The sequence below is a fragment of the Necator americanus genome, chromosome IV, assembly GCF_031761385.1.
Source record: "Necator americanus strain Aroian chromosome IV, whole genome shotgun sequence".
NCBI classification, from domain to species: domain Eukaryota; kingdom Metazoa; phylum Nematoda; class Chromadorea; order Rhabditida; family Ancylostomatidae; genus Necator; species Necator americanus.
Window position 1 is genome coordinate 22,421,326 of NC_087374.1, and position 13,584 is coordinate 22,434,909.

General features: G+C 42.8%; 5 protein-coding genes across 6 annotated transcripts; all 5 read left to right on the forward strand.

Annotated features, from left to right (window-relative positions):
- Window positions 1-4,855: 4,855 nt before the first annotated feature.
- On the forward strand, window positions 4,856-7,861 carry RB195_002352 (uncharacterized protein; the record flags this gene model as incomplete). 2 transcript variants are annotated; one of them, XM_064199584.1, is made up of 7 exons in its annotated part: window positions 4,856-4,882; window positions 4,963-5,046; window positions 5,169-5,198; window positions 5,445-5,690; window positions 5,865-5,897; window positions 7,321-7,473; window positions 7,787-7,861. In XM_064199584.1, 7 exons carry the CDS (start codon window positions 4,856-4,858, stop codon window positions 7,859-7,861), a joined length of 648 nt encoding a protein of 215 aa, XP_064055465.1. The 2 variants fall into 2 exon arrangements, with proteins under 2 accessions (XP_064055465.1, XP_064055466.1); XM_064199585.1 differs by lacking the exon at window positions 5,169-5,198.
- Window positions 7,862-9,718: 1,857 nt separating this feature from the next.
- RB195_002353 (uncharacterized protein) lies at window positions 9,719-10,120 on the forward strand (the record flags this gene model as incomplete). Its single annotated transcript, XM_064199586.1, has 1 exon — window positions 9,719-10,120. The coding sequence occupies one exon, from the start codon at window positions 9,719-9,721 to the stop codon at window positions 10,118-10,120; it is 402 nt and encodes a 133-aa protein (XP_064055467.1).
- A 129-nt stretch (window positions 10,121-10,249) lies between these two features.
- RB195_002354 (uncharacterized protein) lies at window positions 10,250-10,864 on the forward strand (the record flags this gene model as incomplete). The annotated part of the gene is made up of 1 exon (XM_064199587.1): window positions 10,250-10,864. One exon carries the CDS (start codon window positions 10,250-10,252, stop codon window positions 10,862-10,864), a length of 615 nt encoding a protein of 204 aa, XP_064055468.1.
- Window positions 10,865-10,911: 47 nt separating this feature from the next.
- Window positions 10,912-11,526, forward strand: RB195_002355 (uncharacterized protein; the record flags this gene model as incomplete). Its single annotated transcript, XM_064199588.1, has 1 exon — window positions 10,912-11,526. The coding sequence occupies one exon, from the start codon at window positions 10,912-10,914 to the stop codon at window positions 11,524-11,526; it is 615 nt and encodes a 204-aa protein (XP_064055469.1).
- A 144-nt stretch (window positions 11,527-11,670) lies between these two features.
- On the forward strand, window positions 11,671-12,120 carry RB195_002356 (uncharacterized protein; the record flags this gene model as incomplete). Its single annotated transcript, XM_064199589.1, has 1 exon — window positions 11,671-12,120. One exon carries the CDS (start codon window positions 11,671-11,673, stop codon window positions 12,118-12,120), a length of 450 nt encoding a protein of 149 aa, XP_064055470.1.
- Window positions 12,121-13,584: the final 1,464 nt, after the last annotated feature.

Genomic DNA, 13,584 nt, shown 5'->3' on the forward strand with positions numbered 1-13,584 from the left:
AAAAGCAAGGTCTGCTAAAAAAAAAGTGTCCTGCTTAAAACCACCCCCTGAAGCTTCCTAGAAATCTCGTAACAGAACCTACATTAACAGAGTGAGGAAAGAAGTCTTTGATAACTGAGGACAGCGCACGGTAGGAAGCGCCTCCTTTTTGTACGTGCAATGGTAGGAAACAATTCAGAGATCGTGAGAGAGTTGAAATTCAAAGAGTCGCTAGGAAATCAAAACTGGTTCCTGAAAACGAACAGCAATGGAGGTATGATCTCCGCCTGACTTTTTCTTGCTATCACAGCATTTTCTGAGGCGACATATTAGGAGACGTGAACACCTCGTGTGCCGGTGTCACTGGGACTATAATGCGTTTGTTATTAATTTGCTCCTGACTCCGTATCTTGAAGAAGGAACAACTCAAATGCTTTGTTACAAATCGCACCCAAACTCGTCACAACAATTACAACAACAACACAGTTACTCTTTGGCCCCCGAAAAGGGCGTTAAACAAGAAGGCGATTGGTAAACAATGAAATGAATTGTCTGTCATTTGTCCGCCTAACGACCGGTTTATATTACATGCAATAACTAGGATAGAAATGAAAAACACGAGCAAAAAATCCATAAAATGGCACGATTACGTTTCTATTTGCATTTGTCGCATAGCACATAGTTACCACATGGCATATGGTTACATATAGTTATGAAGAGAAGGAAGATGAAGAGGAATAAAAGTGAAGGGAAACAAAAAGCAGTAGGATTTCCTTAGTTCTTAAATATTATTACATGAAAGAGTTGAGATCAGTTAAGATTATCAAAAAAAAAAGTTAAGAGTTCCCCATCAGGCATCAATGAACATTGAGCTATGCTCAAAAATAATCAAATATCAGAAATAAAAATGGCCGAAGAATTCATGGATGCACGCATTTGCGTAGCACAACATAAGGTGACTAATTGCAAATCGCATTTGCTGCCCTCGGAACCTCTCAGCAATGATCCACAAAGTTTTTTTCCGAGCGCAATGTCCATTATTGCACTGCAAAGTGATATTGTAAAACTCAAATGCATTCTCCATCACATATGAACCCTTACAACAATGATGATCTAACACTCATTTTCCCACGAATACTTGAATGATTACGGATTTCACACACTCAGTTTTTGAATATTCGAGGAACAAAGATCCAAATGCTCTCATATTATTCGAAATTCATCAATATATTCCAGATCATTACTATGTTACCAATTGTTTACATCGCATTTAAAACAATGAAACCATTCAATCCCCTTGCTGCATTCAGTGATTCTTCAGTGTTGGTTTTTCTTGTTGAGATTCAAAAACACTAGCTATTGTTGTGGTTCTTTGAGGTAAGACATCAAGAAGAATAGGAACATTTGATTACTTAAAAATGATGCATAAGATATACCGTATAAATAACAGGGACAGCAATATAAAAATAAAAATTTAAGTACATAACAATTCCGCTATTTTTTAAAGGCTTCACCCTTTGAATCTGAGGCGGTGCAGATTTCAGGTGGAGTATTCGTATACGGGATGGGAGACTATGGAGAGTGGGGTGATTCCGTCCATTTCTTCTTAACTGCCGTAAAAAACGGCCCAGAAGGTGCGGCGCCGCACAAGGCTGGCGCGCTCCAGTCGAACGCCCTGTACAAATAGCGCGCCAAAACGCTCGAAGCCGTATCTTCCGGGCCGTTTTTTACGGCAATTAGGAAGAAATGGACAGAATCATCCGCCTCCCCGAGATCCACGACACAGTATACGAATACTCCACCGGAAATCCGTACCACTCCAGATTCGTGGGGTGATGCCTTTAAAGTTTAAGGTCTCCGCGCACAAGAAAGAAGAAATGGAATGATTGTTTTCGACGACATGTTGCTCGGTGGAAAGAAGGTTCATCCACTTACGTGGATATGTATATTTTTAGCACGACACACGCGCATTCAGTTGGTTCCGAGAACAAGGCACTTTTCATGCTACCACGTTTGAGACTATGCTTACATGGCAAGAAAAAACACATACTTAATCGGATTTGTGTTTTCTTGTTTATGGACGAATTTTATTCTTGACAACAACAAAACATTAATCCAGTTCAATGCATGGTGAGGCTCGCGCAGTGCACTTTCGCATGGGCTGACCTGCGAGGCAGCCTCGAGTTGCTGAATCATAGAGATTAAAAGTGGGACAAAAACCGCTATCCGGTGAATATTTGTTAATTTGTTAATTTTGTTCACCATTTCATTTGTTAATTTGATGACATGAAGTAGAACCTAATAAGAAACTACAAACTAACGCTGAAGCTTTCGAGAGGAAAGAAAGTGATGTTTTGATGGAACACTTCGGAAAATGTGCTGAAAAATATGGGAATCTCTGACACTCACAATAAGATCTACAAAGAAAGGAAATTTTCAATATTTCAATGACAAAACGAAAAAGTTCACCAGAACTTCTTAGAAAGAATGCAAATAGAAGAGCTATGAAGAAATGTTCGGTAAACTTTACTGATAAGAAAGTTCTAGTATGTGCGACAACGTCGGACGACGAGGCTGCTCGCTGCGATAGCAGTTGTTTATCGAACGGACAAACAAATGGGAATCCCCGTCGAAGAAGCAATAAAAGAAATCCCACCAATGTTTGTAGAAAGTAATGAGCAGTAGTATGATATGAAACTAAGAACATACATATGTGCAAATTCTTCTTTGGATTGGGAAAAAATTTCGCTTTCAAGTGAAATAAAAATTTTACCTAAAGATAAAGGATAGAGGATAAAGGTTAAGGGATAAAGTTTCTGGCGTTAATCAATCCGCTTAGGATGCGCCCCCACGTTCACTTCAATTCAGAATTGTTTGAGGTTCACGATAGTGTAACTGGCCCATACAATGATTTGCGGTGGCTATCCGAGGTGTCAAGTCAGTGTTTTTATCCTCCCAGACAAGTCTGGTATCAATTTATCTACTCCGGAGGGATGAAAGGCTTGGTGAGTACTAGGGCGGATTCGAACCTCCGATCGATCGTGCAGGAAGCGGAACCTCTAACCGCTACACTACACCCGCCCTTTGCGTAAGTAAAGAGAAATAATTCAAGATGTTGAAAAACGCCATAACGTTGGTGACAAAGACTTCTGCCTTCTTCAGGGTTCTTCTCCTCAGACTCCAGAGGTTTCTACGTGATTTTCCACTTTCGAAAATTTCACTCTTTGCAAACCTCAGCACTTGTATGATACAAAATACAGTGAAAAAATACAAATTTGAAGCTACAGTGAAATGTCTATGATTGGGATTTGTCACTAGGGTTATTACCTGTTAAAGCTGGCCTCTTCGCTCACAACTGATCTCGTTCAGACTTCAATGCAGTGATCAGGTGGTGTTCCAGCGTTCTTGAACGCGTTCTACTCCAACACCCGACCGATCGATTCCCTAGTACTCCATATGAGAGTGATTTTGCCGTCGCTTCACTTGTTATTCCATGAGCGTCCCCCAGAACTCCATGTTGCTTGGCAGCAGTCGTGCAAAGTTTGGCAAGCAAAAATATTCCTGGGATTTGCTCGTGCAGGAAATGCGCAACAGTGCTGAGCGATTACCAATAATTCTAATCTTTAGCATAGTTTTCGCACTTCTAGGCACAACTGAGATAAACAGTAGAACTCCAATTTCTGCGCCCAATTCACTGCTTCTGTGATGGACAGGAAGATAAGGGTCATGAAGTTCATGAAAAGTTCAGGGTATCTAATGGGGAAATTTCCAGAAGAGAGTGAATGGTTCCTTCATCTGAATGGAATGAAAACTTCCTCAATGAAACGATGAGTAAAATGATTTATCTCTGCTGTATCACAAGTGGTAGTACTTCTCTACAATAATCTTATCTTTGCTACTTAAAAAAAAACAGGTCCAAGAGTAAAAATTGACAAAATTAGGCGACTTGAGGGAAAAAAGAACAAAGACCAAAGCCGTGAAGACTAGAAATGGCATGAGCAACGTAAGAGCGGCGAATGGTCGAGCTTTTCGAATAAATAACGGATCGATTTCGTGGACGGCGACTCGCTCGTGCTAAAAACACTACCTAAAGGCAAAAGAGGGGTGCCAGATCGTACTTTCATCTGTCTAGAGATGGATATGCTCAGCCAGAAGGAAAATGCGCGTGGAAACAAACTTCTATGAGTACCAAAAGTCCATTAATTCCTCCTAACCCACATTATCCCCTCAACGGCTTTTATTTCTCGTTTTTCGTTCATCCATTAGAAGTATTCCAGTACGACTTTCTATTTGATACTCGTATACTGTGTTGTATTATCACGAGAAGCAACAAAAAACTGAAGATCTGCCGTTTCTCTGCAGTTTCAAAGAAAAATTTCCAATGTGAGAAATTTACCTAGATCTCTTGGTTTGTATCACCTACTCTGAAATACTAATCTTTTTGTTTTCTTGCCTTTTCTTCACTGTCACTAATTGTTTATTTCTCTGCTCGAATTCAGAATTCGGTTATAATGCTTAGACTTTTCCAATTTCTTTAGTTCCAACTGTTTAACTCACCATGGCGACAACGTGTAAAAAGAACAGTGACTGTCACCCGTTGGCTAAAGTTTCTCGGCAGTTTTACTTCAGGAAAAACTCTTCTTAGTTTTTTTTTACAACATTGTTATGCATGACATTAGCTGGGATACGGTTTTTGCGGCGTTTTTGGAAAGCATCTTGAATGGTTGATTAGGGATTAAGATTTTCCTATAGTTTTGGAAAGTGCTATGCATTCGGCCATATCGTATCCGTGTAATAAGGTTGGTATTTGTTGACAACAATTCATTTCTGGTCAGATGAGTTAGTTGTTCAATGTTTGACGCCGCTGATCGGTCGAATGGTTAAAGCTGTAGATTGTGAAATCGTGAGGAAATTGTCGCCTTCGTTTTTATATCACGGAGTTATTTCTTCCAGGTCTTCAATATTTAAAGCTTAGTTTTTCAGATTCCTCTGTGGATAGCTATGGGTGCATTGATAACCGTGATTTTTTCGACTATGAATGTAACATGCGGCAAGAGAAAAAGCAAGGTTTGCTCAAATCTTTGTCAGCTAAAGGTACACAAAAACTACTGATAATTCTATTAAAACTAAAAACTACTGATAATGTAATCTAGGTTCTTATGTGTTTTCCCCTCTCATATCCATTTTAGGTCCTTGAAATGCCAGAAAGGCAAAGTTGTGTGAGTCAGGTTTATTCACATACATCATTTTCTGAGAACTTTAGCGACTAAATCTAATGGTTAGCGAAGATGTCGGTGCTGGCAGACTGAAAGTCATTTCTAAATTTTCTGCCAGAACACTGACTGAAAATTGGTTTCTCGTATCTTACTGTTGAAATTTTCCTGATATGGTCTGTGTTGTATTTTCTAAGCACTTCGATTTCAAGTTTGCGAATGGAAATCGGAAAAATGTGGTCACTCATTTAGGAAGAAGTGAGTGAAGTCACCGAATCAGAAACGGACGAAGACGCAAAAAGTCCTGAGAAAATCTCGCTAGCTGAAAAGTCACTCGATGAGCTCAAAGCAATGTGCAGATGCACTCCCAAGCCACTACCAGTCCTAAGATATCGCAGAACGGGAAAACCTCCAATTCTTTATTATGCACGTTCAGGATCTAGCGGAAACGAAAATAAAAGTTTAAGTAGTACTCTAGACGAGAACAAACCAGAACAGGTGAATAAATTGTTCAGTTTAATTTCCCATTTACGGAAATACCCTTTTTGATGAGGATGAGCGGTATTCGGTGAATCTGCGGATTTCCTCTCTCCTCGGTTGCCCACAATGGAGGAGAGGGGATATTCACAGGATATTTCCAATCACACAAAAGCTAATCAGAATTTATTTCAGAAATCACGAACGCACTGGTTTTATGCGTCAAAGGTTTGCTTTTTCAGTAGGTCTAAAAAATGACTGACGGGCCCTACGAAGAACTTTCGCACCAAGTTCATTTATGTTGTAGGGGTAGAAAAAGGCTACAAGTAACTTGGTTCGGCCAATCTTACCACTTACCACGCTCTCGTAATAAAACCCTCAGTTACTGAGGTGGAAAAGTTCTGAGTGGTAAAGATAAACTAATGTCATATCACTATCACTCGCATATACAGAACTGAAAAATCAGTAATACGGAAAGGCTTGGAACATGAACTATTTGTTCCAGGCATTCTTAGGTGGAACTTCTTTTATGCTTTATGGACTGACACTTCATTGGTTACGCCTTCTTCAGACATCTGAAAGTGATGTTCTATGTGGTAGCAGCTTAGACCATCAAATATTTTAAGTCTATTGGTCCAGTATGTTTACAGCCTTAGTATCCTTAGTATTAGTAAAGTAATGTCATATTTCCGAATGGGGCTGACACAACCAGCCTTCGAGACCGTATTGCATTATTGTATTAGATTATGCAGAATATAACACTGTCGTTAACTCTCACCTCGGTTGTGTGCCACCGCATACAGGATGATGAATGGGTTTGGGGTCGGAACTGAACTACACATTACATAACGACATGAACGGCAGAGGCACTCACATCGTTGAGAATTAGCTTCAGCTGCTTATACTTGATTTCCACCAGAAATTCACAACGTCTCTAATGGTTCCCTCGATGAAGTCTCAGATTCGCGCGCTTACATCGTGCACACCCCACCAAATTCATTGCCAGCGCGTTTTCCACGCCCTTGGTTAACGAAGAATTTGCTGAGGTAGCTTAGCTCTCCTCTCTCTCCTCTTCTTACTGTCCGAATGCTTGTTGATTTGTTGAATTCCAACGCTTAGTTTCCGGTTTGTTTTGCTATTATTCGAGCAGTGAGGGAAGAGCAGATCTGACTTTGGTGTGAGAACCACAGTGGTAACTACTTTGGTACAGTACTACACGAAACTGAGACGAGGAAAACATTAGAAGACATCTGGACTTCTACAAGAAATCAGAACATAAACGACTGAACGATAAGTGTGCCCTTGCTGGTCTTGCCACTGCAGTTCACTATTCATCCCCAACCCTTCCGCCATCAAAGGTACGGAAGCATTCACACTACGTCCTCACAGTCAATGTCGTTGCGGGATTCTACGCAACCTACGCAACCAATCATTTGCAAAATAGTTTCTGATTTATTTGAGCTAGTGACAATAGATCAGAAAAAAGAGATAAGATTTCTCCTTCTCCGAATAGTCAAACAAACAACTTTACAAGAAAACAGAAGACCACTTTTAGACCACTCCTCCCGGAGGAGACAGTAGTGAAACCGGATCGAGTCATAAAGCATAACAAAGTTCCAGCTAACAAACTCTGAGACACAACATATTTCAGTCCAGTACAAAGAATGCACGGATTCAAGGACAAGAGAGCATGGCATTAGATAAATCCCAAGAGGAACCTGTTAGGTTAAGTGAAGAAAGATGCATAAGTTTCAAGCAGCCTAAAAAAAAAAGGATTGTGGGTGCCCGTGATCCGCAGTATATGGTGAGCTGATCTTCTCATCTCCATAACATCTAACATTTTCGAAAGTTAATAGTTTTCAAGGCCTCGCAAACCCATCTTTTTTGAGTGACACTCATTGCAATACATGAAAATTCAAGATATGCAGTTCCCTTAGTCATATGTGTATGTGTTTCCTTTCCTTGGGACAAAAAAAAACTCATCCCACTGCAGCTAAAAGAATTATTCTGAAACTCGATTTACTGTTACTAAGAAAAATTATTAACGTTTTTAGAATGAAACATAGTGTACCCATATAGCATCTCCTTCAAATTTTCATCAAAATTGGCCTTTACAGACTCTTGCAGAGCTCAATCCAGACTGTTATTTTGAATATCCGAAGTCGAAGCAAGCTGTTGGAGACGATTTTTAATTGCTCTAACACAACTTATTAATTTATCTATTAAGCTAAGTAATATCGAATTCACAATCCACATTAATTATTACGCCTATAGTGATCAGTTTTAATGTCTCAGTTTGCTCTTTTGACAGAATTTTGTTCATCATATGGCACAACGAACTCTTTTTTGAAATAGATGTTGTGATAAACACGTTTTGACGGAGTCATTTTGCAAAGCTAAGTCTTTAAAGTGGTAATCTCACGAAAATGTAATCAAAAATACCGCAGTTGTCTGCATCTGTTGACGAATATTTAAAAAAAATCATCCAAAATACCAAACCTAGGAAAGTATTAGATACTTCTTGGATCCGCTTGTGAACTACTCTAGATTAAGCTCCAGATTTTGCGTTGCCGGGCACTATTTTCTACAACGAGTTCGATTGGAGCGCGCCACCCTTGTGCACGCGCCGCATCTTTCGGGCCGTTTTTCTAACCCTCCTCCCCATAATCTACGACCCCGTATAGGCATAACCCACCTGAAACCCGCACACCTCCAGATTCGTGGGATGATGCCTTTAAGGCGCTTCCCCAGCTCTTCACTAAAAACTGATTAGTCCGGCACGAAAAGAAGAACACAACGATGCGTTAGATTTGTAGCGCGGTAACGATTGAGAATTGATGAGAAGAGGTTGAGGTTCAGTAATCAATGCTGTTTAGAAATGCAATGGTACCGAGAACTCGCGCGCGGCAAAATTTGTGCGAACACCTCTCTTGTGACAATTTCTACTTCCTTATTCGTCATAAAATGCCACTGCGCGGGCCAAAAAAACTGAAAGGAGTATCAGAAGCTTTCGAAAATATGAGTCTAAATAAGTTTAATATTCTCATTATTATCTTTATATATATATATATATATATATATATACCAGTCTGAACGTCCAGCTAACGCAGGACTTCAAAAGTTTTGTCATATGCTTTGCTTTTCTTCACTGATCAATACAAAGTAATTGTGGTACTTTTTAATTTTTTGGTAATTTTTTGTTTTCTGACGTTTTTTTCCTAACTTTTTGAATCTAAGCGTCGGGGGATAGACATGCTGAGGAGCACATAGGATTGACACACAACTCATTCGTTATAACGGTCATCGAAGGGCTCACAACGTGTCATTCACTTATTAGCTTGGTCGCTTAGAATTATTGCCTTGTACTGCTGCAATAGTTGCGCCGACCCGGAGACTATACACCTGCTAGCGTTTCTAGCGTCGGTGCACCAGTTCTGCCCTGTCGGTCCCGTCTTACTGTTCTGCGAAGTTTCGTTCCACGCACACATACACTCACACATGTAACCAACTAAGCTCCTTGTTGTATAGCATGGTATTTCTTCTTTCTATAGCGCTATAATCCACGGATAAATTCATCTCACTAGAGGGATCACAGCCGGTTAGTCGCGAGGCTACGTGGCGCGTCCCCGGGTGGCGGATAGGGGGCTAATCGCGGACCAAAAGCGACCTTGTGCTTGCCCAGAGACGCAGGTGGATTCAGGGGATGGACTCTCTGTTTCTGCTGAGCCAGGACTGACTCATAACATCCTTGTATCCCGCACGTCGGTCCGGCCAAAAGCCTGCAATCAAGTGACTAGGAGGTGCAAGGGAGGCGGTTTGGAGTCGCCTCCAACAAATAAGCTCCACATGTCCACTCCGGGAGAACGAAAGTTCTCCCAGAAACTCATGGGACTAGAGGCTTGCAACCTGCCCATGAGTTTTAAAATTTTTACGCAAAATACAGTAATAGAAAAGAGTCTCCTGATTCCGGAGGAAAGCCTGGTACGGTAGCGCCAGGTAGGACGGGGTTGCAGGAGTCATGTAGGCTACCAAAACGGAAAAGGACCAGGATGGCGATCTGTACTTATAACGCACGAACGCTTGCATCGGAAGCGGTCATCGAAGATCTGATGATGCAAACCAAGAAGATCAAGTACGACGTCATCGGACTGACCGAGACGAGACGACGTCACCCTCTCAACGCCGTATATGAAACTGGAGAAGAACTGTTCTTAGGAACATGCGACAGTAGAGGTGTTGGTGGAGTTGGCATCCTCGTCAACACGTGTATGCCAAAGAACATCGACTCTTTTGAACAACTTACGACCCGAATCGGACGTCTGCGGATGAGAAGATGTGGCCCAACACCAGCTTTGACTATCTTCGCCGCTTACGCTCCAACATCAAGCTACGAAGGAGAAGAAGTCGAAGCTTTATATATGGACCTGGAGAAGTTCTACCGAGAAGACTAGGCCTTCTACAAGGTCATAATTGGCGATTTCAACGCCAAGGTTGGCCCAAGAAGAACGCCGGAGGAACTTCACATCGGGACCCACGGCCTACAATGGAATGGCCAGAGGGAGAGGCTCTCCGAGTTCATCATGACGACTAAGACCATCCATGGGAACTCGCAATGCCAGAGGCCCTCCTCTCTACGCTGGACGTGGGAGTCACCCGGTGGAGGGTACCGTAATGAAATAGACCACATCATCGTCAATAAAAGGTTCTGCCTGACGGACGTCGGTGTTGTACCAAAGTTCTATACGAGATGGGACCATCGCCTCCTCCGAGGAAGATTTTCTTTCACAAGGAGAGCAGAAAAAGCCGCCAAGTTCAGAGAGAGAAATCCCAGGACTATCATCAACTGGGATCTCTTCGCTACGCTAGCCGGCTTTTGGGAAGATTCCGCAATGGACAACATCGACGAGGAATATGACCGGCTTGTTGAACACCTTCACGACTGTGCGAAGAAGGCTGAGAGTTTTAAAACCACCAAGAGGCGCCTGTCTCTTGAAACTCTTGAGCTGATACGCCAGCGTGGAGCAGCACGAGCCGCAGGGAACCAAGAACTCACGTCCGAGCTCGCAAGACTTTGCAGAGAGGCGATAAAGGAAGACCTTAAAGAGGGAAGGGCAGAAGTGCTGGCTGAAGCTGCAGAGGCGGGAAAAGCATCTGCTATGCCCGTCGAGACTTCGCCAGTCGCAAGACGAGGATGACTGCTCTCCGGAACCCAAACGGAACAGCCATTACATCGAGAAGGGGGATGGAGAAAATCATCTACGACTTCTACTCTGATCTCTTCGACAACCACGTCCACTTGCCTCCTCACCATCTGAGGGAAGATGGACAAGTCATTCCAGAGGTTCTCCCGTCCAAAATACGACATGCTATCATGTCGGTAAGAAATCGTACGGCACCCGGTCTCGACAGATTAAGACCAGAACACCTGAAGAGCCTTCCGCTAGTACTCATCAACACCCTGGCAAGGCTCTTTACACGTTATCTGTCGGAATGCAATGTTCCTAAACAGTGGAAGACCAGCAAGGCCGTGTTGTTGTATGAAAAGGGAGATCTGCATGACATCGGCAACTATCGTCCAGTCTGCCTACTGTCCGTTATCTACAAGCTCTTTACAAGAGTGATCCTTAATAGGATTGAAAAAGTCCTGGATGAAGGACAGCCATGCGAGCAAGCAGAGTTTCGAAAAGGATTCAGCACGATTGACCACATTCACACTGTTTCGAAACTCATCGAGGTATCACGAGAGTACAAGATGCCGCTCTGTCTCACCTTCATCGACTTAAAGAAGGCCTTCGACTCAGTTGAGACGGAAGCGGTCGTGGAAGCCTTGGACAACCAAGGCGTCCCTACTCAGTAAATAAAGGTACTTCGAGAGTTGTACAGTAACTTCACGACCGGAATTTCGCCATTCTACAAGAACATCATCATTGATGTGAAGAGGGAGGTCCGACAGGGTGATACAATTTCACCCAAAATATTCACAGCCACCCTCGAGAACGCAATGCGAAAGTTGGAATGGGACTACATGGGAGTGAAGGTTGATGGTCGGCAGCTACACCATTTGCGCTTTGCTGATGACATCGTGCTGATAACACCTAGCATCAGCCAAACGGAACGAATGCTGACCGAATTCGACGAAACATGTGGATGCATCGGTCTTCAGCTGAATCTGCAAAAGATGATGTTCATGAGCAACGAATTCCCCATTCACGCTCAACTGAACGAACATATCAGTGTGCACCAGCTACGTTTGTATGTGTCGGAAAATGAACATAATGAAAGACCTGACCCCGAGCTGGGCAGAAGGAGACGAGCGGCTTGGGGAGCGTACAAGAGCATCGAGGATGTAGTGAAGAATACCAGGAACACCCGGCTCCGTGCCCACCTCTTCAACACCACCGTACTTCCTGCTTTGACCTATGCTTCGGAAACCTGGGCATTTCGCAAGTAGGAAGAAAACGCGGTGAGCGTCATTGAACGAGCAATTGAGAGAGTGATGCTAGGAGTATCCCGTTTCACGCAAGTGAGGGACGGGATTCGAAGTTCTCTCCTACGTCAACGATCGAAGATTAGAGACGCCGCGCGTTTGCCAAGGAAAGTAAAATAAGGTGGGCCGGACACGTGATGCTCTTTAACGACAACCGTTGGACCAGAGCCGTGAGCGACTGGGTTTCCCGCAATATTAAGCGCACTACAGGAAGACCGCCGACCCGATGGTCAGATTTCTTCACGAAGTCTTTCAAAGAAAAATATGATGCTCTTCGTGTCCCACGCGAAAGGAGGAACCACTGGGCTACTTTGGCACGGGATCGGCACAAATGGAAGAATTACTGGCGCCCGCTCGACCAGTTCGAAGATCAACGGGAGTCAAGGTGATCAAGGTGATAGCGCTATAACATCGATCTCTTCCTCGCTTTCTTTCCCCATGGTTAACGGTGATAGTGACAAAAAACGTGAAACTCATCATCACACTTACAAGGATGAGGATTCTATGTTAGACCACGCAAACAGCTGGTACCTAGTAAAGCGGTTTTATTTCGGTGAAAAGCCACGCAGGTGAGCTGTCTCACTTCGTTTCGCTGCTCTCCGGCATTGGGACACTACTTCGGCACAGTGAGAACTGTCTCACTGAATTCTAACGCGAGCGCGCTGATCTGACATCGTAGGACCAGTTCTACCCCACCACTCGACTTTCTTCAGCCTACCTGACGTCGTAGGATACATTTCACTGCCTTTCGGGATCGTTGCGGCCGTCGTATCCAATTCTACTCTTTTCTACCCCTCCTACCACTTTCCGAAGTGGACACATCTATTAAACTGTTAATCGGGACCAAGATTCCGCGCTGGCGCCGTCGAGACCGTCCTACGCCACCTTTTTGTTTTCTGGGGGTCACGTAGTAATTCAAGGCTTTCAGATAATTTTCAAGCTGCCTTATTGAGCTACGCGCGTATCTTTCGCCGTGGGGCTTGTTACACCCAGGCTCACTTCCTTTTGGCAAAAATATTCGATGATTTTCAGAATTCTGACTCAAACACTACAAAAATAAAAGAATTATAGAGGGATGTCTAGTCTGGCACTTTTTCGACAACAACATAGAAAAGACCGATCACCGTAAGCTTTGTAATTTTCAACAAAACGCATACGCACGGTACGAAGTAGTACACGAAAGGCACCTGGAAAAATTGCCAAGAAAACGAAAGAGCTTTATGTAAAAATGTCGAAAAAGATGAAAATATTCAAAAAGGAAGAAAGCTAGGATCTAAACTATTGCTAAGATTAAACATATAGCAAACTTTAAAATATGATTCTGTTTTGTCCCATTTAACGCAGGCTCTTTAACACCATCAAAACAAAATTTTGATAGGTAATTGTTATTTTTAAATATTTACATTAGTAAATCTGCGGAAAGAAAAG